A 7500-nucleotide genomic window follows, 5' to 3' on the forward strand; every position below is an offset into this window, starting at 1 on the left:
TTGGGTAGTGACTGGATAGTTTGCAGTTTCACAAATCATACATCACTTTGGGTAGTGATTGGATAGTTTGCAGTTTCACAAATCATACATGTGTGTGTGTGTGTGTGTTTGTAGTGTGACTGGTGTGTGTGTGTCAGGGGTTTGATGTGGCTCTAACCTTTTGCCAATGATCTGAGCGTAGGTCTTCACCAAGTAGTCGGAGATGTTCCTACTGGTCAGATTCTGAAGCGTGTCCAGAGCACTTATCTTTATCTAGAGAGAGAGAGACAGAGGGAGAGGGAGAGAGAGACAGACAGAGGGGGAGCAGTGGTAGAGAGAGATGTGTCATGTGATCGAGGAACCACGCTATGCTGAAGTGTTAAACTCAGCCAATCAGCTGCCTTCTGTCTCTGCACATGACATCACTTCCTGTTACCTGTGGTGGCGGGAGGCCGCCTGCGCCTGCAGGGCACTCTGGGAGCATCCGCTTGTTGCCCTGGCAACTGCACTCGCACGCCGGAGACGGGTCATCCATGGTCCAGTTCTGAGAGGCAAACAGGGCCAGAACACTCTCCGGAACCTCTGGCACTAGCCAATCCTCATCCCCCATGGTGCACTGCATATTCCTGTCAGCCAATGAGGACACAGGGCGCTGAGTGAGTGGTGGACAGAAATATGTGTGTGTGTGTGTGTGTGTGTGTGTGTGTAACAATGTATTAATTGTGTGTATTAGGTGTGTGTGTGTGTGTGTGTGTGTGTGATAATGGATATGTATTGTGTATGTGTGTGTATGTATTATTATTATTAATGAAATTGTATGGAGTATTTGTGTGTGTTTGTGTGTTTCAATGATGATGTGTGTGTGTGTGTGTGTGTCCAATGATGAAATCTGTAATGAGATATTCTGTTCACTGATAGAGATTAGTGCTGTGATTTGGCTTGGTGGTTGTGACAACATGCTAACATGATTTTGATTGGCTTCTGGAGGTGTGACTCACGGTGCTGGACGGTCGATCATGCAGCGAGTTCCTAAGCCTGGTCCGTCCACGAGAGCCGCCAGGAGTCTCTGCATGGTGGCGTCTTCAGGGTCATCTATTACACACACACACACACACACACACACACACACACACACACACACATCAGTCTCCACTTCTCACACACACACTCTGATTCTGTGTGCACATGCACACATGTGTATATGACATCTTTCAGTGTGTGTGTGTGTGTGTGTGAGTGTGTGAGTGTTACCTGATGAAGGTGTTCTGTTCCTCGTACATCCAGGGCTGCAGGGCAAGGCTGGGGTATTTGCCAAAGGGAGGAACGATGAGGCTGAACACCAGAGCGATGCACACAAACACAGCAGGCAACACAATCTGAAAACACACACACACACACACACACACACACATACAAACACTCAAAGTTATATACAAACACATCACCAGAGTAATGCAGGGCAGGCAAAACAATATGCAAACACACACACACACACACACACTCAAATGTGTATGTACCTGGGCAAAGAACCCCTTCCTGGAGCGACGGGCATAAAGGAATCGTTTCCATAGCAACGCCACAAACTGCTGCTTCCGAAGGCTCCACCCCTTCACCTGATAGGCACCTTTACCGTCCACACCACTGAGCCAATCCGTCTCACGAGATTCTACAATACACACACACACACACACACACACACACACACACACACACACACACACAATGGGAGTGAATGTTTGAATACTGCACTTGTACTGTTCCATTTGAAAAGAGACTTGGGTATTTGTTACGTCTGCAATTGCGTCTGTGTTTGTCTACAGGAGTCAACACATTTAATGTGTGTGGATATCTATTGTGTGCATGTGTGTGTGTGTGTGTGTGTGTGTACCTGGGTCTGCTTCTGAGTCGTTGTCGTTCTGGTCATCTTCAGTGTTGGGTTTCAGGCAGCTCTGGTGGTCTCCTCCAAACGCATGGTGTCTGCGTCGCCTACGCACGGGCAGGGTTCCATCTGCACACACACACACACACACACACACACACACACACACACACACACACAGGTCAAAACAACAGGTGCAAGCTAAGTTAATTTGTAAAAAGGGTTTAGTGCAATACACACGAACACACACACACACACACACACACACACACACACACACACACACACACACACACACACACATACACACTGTACCTGAGATGATTTCAGTGTCAACTCCACTGTCCTGTGCAACCTTCAGGAAGATCTGTGGAGGGGTTGAGAGAGTGAGTAAGAAAATCAGCGTGTGTGTGTGTGTGTGTGTGTGTATGTGTGTGTGTGTGTGTGTGTGTGTGTGTGTGTGTGTGTGTGGGGTATGTGTGTGGGTGTGTGTGTGTGTGTGTGTGTGTGTGTGTGTGTGTGTGTGTGTGTGTGTGTGTGTGTGTGTGTGTTTGTGTGTGGGTGTGTTTAATGTAAAAAACGTGACCAGGTAGTATTGTAGAGACAGACATAGAGACGTACACTAAGTCCAAGTCAGTAAAGTGTGTGTGTGTGTGTGTGTGTGTGTGTGTGTGTACCTCTTCCAGGGTAGTGTCAGACACGCCATAGCTTGAGATGCCGAGGTCAGCAAGGCGATCGTCCATCTCATGGAAGAGCTCGACGAAGGCGCCGTCTTTGGCGGACGCGTAGGGCAGTACAAAGGTGATCTCATGTCCGAGGTCCTCCACCAGCCGAGCTCCAGGAACGTGCTTCAGAATCACGCCGCAGATCAGAGACACGTCTGCAGGGGGCACCACTGAGTCCACTACACACATGCACACACGTGCACACACACATACACATAAAAAGGCAAGGTGAAAAAAGACACTTTCTTAGATATACAGTGCGGATACTATTTAAGTTTAGTTTTATGTTTTAACACAATACCACAAAAGAGAGAGAGAGAGAGAGAGGGAGAGAGAGGGAGAGAGAGAGGAAGAGAAAGAGAGAGGGAGAGGAAGAGAGAGAGAGAGAGGGAGAGAGAGTGAGAGGTAGAGAGGGAGAGAGAGAAAGAGAGAGGGAGAGAGAGAGAGAGAGAGAGAGAATGAACTCACCGACGGCTGTGGCGGCTTCACTTTCCTGATCACTGCCGAGACCCGCATCAGAACTACTGTCAGAGCCATTATCCTCCTGAACACACACACACACACGCACACACCAAACACACACACACACCATTTATTCATGAGTATCATGATGTGTCATTCTACTGTATCATATGCATATTATGTATGTAATGTAGGGTGCATGGTGTGTGTATCTGCACGTGTGTGTGTGTGTGTGTGTCTGCACGTGTGTGTGTGTCTGCATGTGTGTGTGTATCTGCACGTGTGTGTGTGTCTGACCTTCTTGGTGTAGGACACCGTGCTGGCGGAGTTTCTGCAGGAGTTGAGGGACTGCTCGCCGTCTCTTTTGACCAGTGTGAGGTAGTAGCCGCTGCCCAGCTGCGTCTTCAGGTAGAGGGAGGAGCCCACGCAGCACAGGCGTCCGTGCGAGATGATGGCAATCCGGTCGCCCAGGATGTCCGCCTCGTCCATGTGGTGTGTCGACAGAATGATGGTGCGGCCTGCAGGACACGGACAAACCGTCCAATCAGCTTCTGAGTGTGTGTGTGTGTGTGTGTGTGTGTGTGTGTGTGTGTGTCTGTGTGTCTGTGTGTGTGTGCGTGCGTGTGTGTGTGAGAGACTCACCGGCACGGTATTTCAGCAGTAGGTCCCAGATGCCTCGGCGTGCGTAGGGGTCAACTCCCGCCGTCGGCTCATCAAGAATCACGACCTGAGAGCCACCCACAAACGCCAGAGCCACCGACAGCTTTCTTTGCATGCCACCTGTAAACACACACACACACACACACACACACACACACAGACACACGCATGCATTAGAAATGCAGTAGTCGTTATGAAGATGAACATGCCCTGGATACTCACTAGTATTGCATCTGCTTTCCACACTTTATTTCTCTGATCTCATCCCTTCAAATTGATTTATTTTAACGGTCAAAAATGCATAGAAAGCAGCACATGAACACACACACACACACACACTGACCTGAAAGAGTGCTGGTGCATGAGCTGCGTTTGTGAGGCAGGCCTGTGTCGGTCAGAATCTGCTCCATTTCCTCCTTCACCCTCTCCTCAGATAGGCCCTTCAGTCGCGCATAGAACCAGATGTGCTCCTCCACCGTCAGCCTGCAACACACACACACACACACACACACACACACACACACACACACACGCACAAACACACACACACACACACACACACACACACACACACACACACACACACACACACACAGGGTTACACACTCGCACACACACAAAAACACAGACATGTCCACACTGAAGAGGACTCACACACACACACACTCACATGCTGAACAAGGGAGTTGTATTGCGGACACACACACACACACACACACTCACATGCTGAACAAGGGAGTTCTATTGCGGACACACACACACGCACACACATGCTGAAGAGGATGTTGTGTTGGACACACACAGTGGCGGATTTAGCAAATTGGGGGCCCAAGGCGAAGGTATGTATGGGGCCCCCCCATCCGATCTTTAAAAGAGAAAAAAAAAATGTAGCCTACCGACTGAATGGTGGATAGGCAGGTAAAAGCTAATCTAATGGAAAGTAAAGGTTGGAGAGGAGAAAAAAACCTTCCCCTTTAAACCCTGCATACACTTCTTTACTCCAAAATGAAGATGGAAAGCAGAGAACACACAAAGTGTAGCACTACACAAACTAATAGTCACGATAGCCCAACAGAGAAATTTACCATACTTTTTTTACAATTTACCATACTTTTAAAGCATTCATGATGCAGTGTTTCCCATACATTGACTTATTTGTGGCGGCCCACCACAATATCAACATTGACCACCACACAATGATTTTCCAGGTTGTACAAAATTGTGCTTAAATCTGGTTAGCATCATAACCACGCTGTGCTAGTTTGTTAAAACTGTTGTATTTAAGAAGTTAATTCTGCAAACCAACCACCACAAATGGAATTCAATACTGTGGGAAACACTGCATGATGACAAGGGTTTTTTTTTTTTTTTTTAGGTTGGTTGGGGCCCCCCTACTAAGACTACTGGTAGGGGGGCCCCAAGCAGCCGCCTACCTATGCCTCCATGTTAAGACCACCCCTGGACACACACACACACACTCACATGCTGAAAAGGACGTTGTGTTGGACATACACACACACACTCACATGCTGAAGAGGACGTTGTGTTGGGCATACACACACACACACACACACACACACACACACACACACACACACACACTCACATGCTGAAGAGGACATTGTGTTGGACACAAACACACACACTCACATGCTGAAGAGGACGTTGTGTTGGACACACACACACACACTCACATGCTGAAGAGGACGTTGTGTTGGACACACACACACACGCTGAAGAAGACGTTGTGTTGGACACACACACACACACACACACTCACATGCTGAAGAGGACGTTGTGTTGGGGACACACACACACACACACACTCACATGCTGAAAAGGACGTTGTGTTGGACACACACACACACACACACTCACATGCTGAAGAGGACGTTGTGTTGAGGACACACTCCAAGACTCTGTCGGATGGCGCTCAGGTCGGAGCGGATGTCTTTGCCCAGGATGTAGGCCGTGCCAGAGGTGGGCGGGAACAGCCCTGTCAGGATGGACCTGGAAAAACCAATCAGAGGAGAGCTGCTCACAAAACCTTCAATCACTTGTGTCACAATGCTATAGCTAAGACCAGTGGATATAAATAGAGCTGTATGGAGGTGTATTGGTGCTTGTCAGATGCTAGTGTGTTAGCTTGCTAGTAACCCTGTGGACTGTATGGAGGTGTATTGGTGTTAATCAGATGCTAGTGTGTTAGCTTGCTAGTAACCCTGTGGACTGTATGGAGGTGTATTGGTCAGTAGACTCACATGGTAGTGGTCTTGCCGGCTCCGTTGTGGCCCAGGAAGGACGTGATCTGTCCCTCGTAGAAGCCGAGCGAGAGGCCGTCTACGGCTAGCTTCCTGCCGTGCCGATACACCTTCACCAGATTCTCTATGTACACACCCAGAGGGAGATGCACTGGCTCCTCCTCCATACACACACCTGCCACACCCAACACACAGCCAATCAGACACAGTCAATACATGACATCACTTCCTCTACTACTACTTAGTGTAATGTAAATTCAATTGAATTCAAATCTACTGTTCTGCTTGTGGGCAGGCATTCCACCAGACAGTTGAAGAAGCTAGGACTTACCGGCTGCGTTTTCCCTCCGGCCCTGCGTGGCGGTGCCACCTTTGGCCCCTTGGCCGTCCCCAAACCAGTAGGAGCGGGTGAAGGGGAAGTACCAGGGCCGTGGGATGCCGTACTGACCAGGGAATACGGCCTCGATGTACCAGGTGAGGAGGGCGTAGAGGGCAGCATCGAAGTACATGATGAGCAGGGACGTGGTCAGGCTGTAGTCGTCCTCCTGGTGTGGACTGTCCAGCAGGTTGCTCCACTGGATGCCCAGACCCTGCTCCTCAAACAGCGCAAAGTACTCACAGCCAAAGCCAAATGCCACCGGGGACAGCAGGCTCTGCACACACACACACACACACACACGGACATTAAAACACAATTAACATACACCACTATGTCTGTTGAAGTGTGTGTGTGTGTGTGTGTGTGTGTGTGTGTGTGTGTGTGTGAGAGAGAGAGAGAGAGAGAGAGAGAGACTCACAGCGACCACTTTGGTGGAGAAGCCCACATACTCCTCCCAGGCGACACACAGCACGTAGGGCAGGTAGAGAGTGAAGTAGATGATGCCTCCGCAGGCAGCAGCCAGGTTGGCGCGCGAGAACACCGTGCTGATGAGGAAGCACTGCATGATGGTTACCACGGCGAAGGAACTCAGGAACAGGAAGACCACGCCCGGGTCACTGTAGGGCAGGAGGTTACCCATCTGAACACAGAGAGAGAGATGCGGTTGTTATTATGCAATTATTTACATCAATAAATATAAAAAAAGACTGCTGTTATACTCTTAGTTTATTTATATACATCAATAAATATAGAAAAGACTGTTGTTATACTATTAGTTTAATGTGACATGACTACATCACCATTATACTACTAGAGAAAGAGGGAGCGCGAGCGCTGCTCATCTGAGGACAATAAAAAAAACAAGACATGTCTCAGAATCTCCACTCCAGTCACAACAGAGAAAATAACATTCACATTCTCTTATCTGTCCTCTTATTGTGAAAACAAGAGTGTGGACTGTATGTGAGAGAGAGTAGAAGAAGACACTTATCTGAATCAGAGCTAGTGAGTAGAGCGCAAGCGAGGAGTGGAGCGGATGGAATTTTGTTGGAGTGCAGAGCGCTTTTTAATTTAGAGGCCAGAGCGGCCGCTCTGTTCCGCTCCAATTTCACATGACAATGTGGTGACACTGTTTCAGTGAGTAAAGATTCATTT

General features: G+C 48.7%; 1 protein-coding gene across 1 annotated transcript in view; it reads right to left on the reverse strand.

Annotated features, from left to right (window-relative positions):
* The window catches only part of LOC125307636 (phospholipid-transporting ATPase ABCA1-like), a 42161-nt gene that overhangs the window by 9454 nt on the left and 25207 nt on the right, over positions 1 to 7500 (reverse strand). Inside the window, exons 16-31 of the mRNA XM_048263690.1 lie at positions 6764 to 6985; positions 6298 to 6619; positions 5967 to 6141; positions 5584 to 5715; positions 4049 to 4188; positions 3688 to 3825; positions 3343 to 3563; positions 3052 to 3127; positions 2536 to 2762; positions 2174 to 2225; positions 1868 to 1987; positions 1497 to 1645; positions 1231 to 1355; positions 978 to 1076; positions 416 to 605; positions 158 to 252 (exon numbers count right to left, since the gene is read on the reverse strand). Coding sequence (XP_048119647.1) covers positions 158 to 252; positions 416 to 605; positions 978 to 1076; positions 1231 to 1355; positions 1497 to 1645; positions 1868 to 1987; positions 2174 to 2225; positions 2536 to 2762; positions 3052 to 3127; positions 3343 to 3563; positions 3688 to 3825; positions 4049 to 4188; positions 5584 to 5715; positions 5967 to 6141; positions 6298 to 6619; positions 6764 to 6985 — 2483 coding nt within the window. The remainder of the gene's footprint in view (positions 1 to 157; positions 253 to 415; positions 606 to 977; positions 1077 to 1230; positions 1356 to 1496; positions 1646 to 1867; positions 1988 to 2173; positions 2226 to 2535; positions 2763 to 3051; positions 3128 to 3342; positions 3564 to 3687; positions 3826 to 4048; positions 4189 to 5583; positions 5716 to 5966; positions 6142 to 6297; positions 6620 to 6763; positions 6986 to 7500) is intronic.

This window comes from Alosa alosa, chromosome 14 (genome assembly GCF_017589495.1).
Source record: "Alosa alosa isolate M-15738 ecotype Scorff River chromosome 14, AALO_Geno_1.1, whole genome shotgun sequence".
NCBI lineage: Eukaryota > Metazoa > Chordata > Actinopteri > Clupeiformes > Clupeidae > Alosa > Alosa alosa.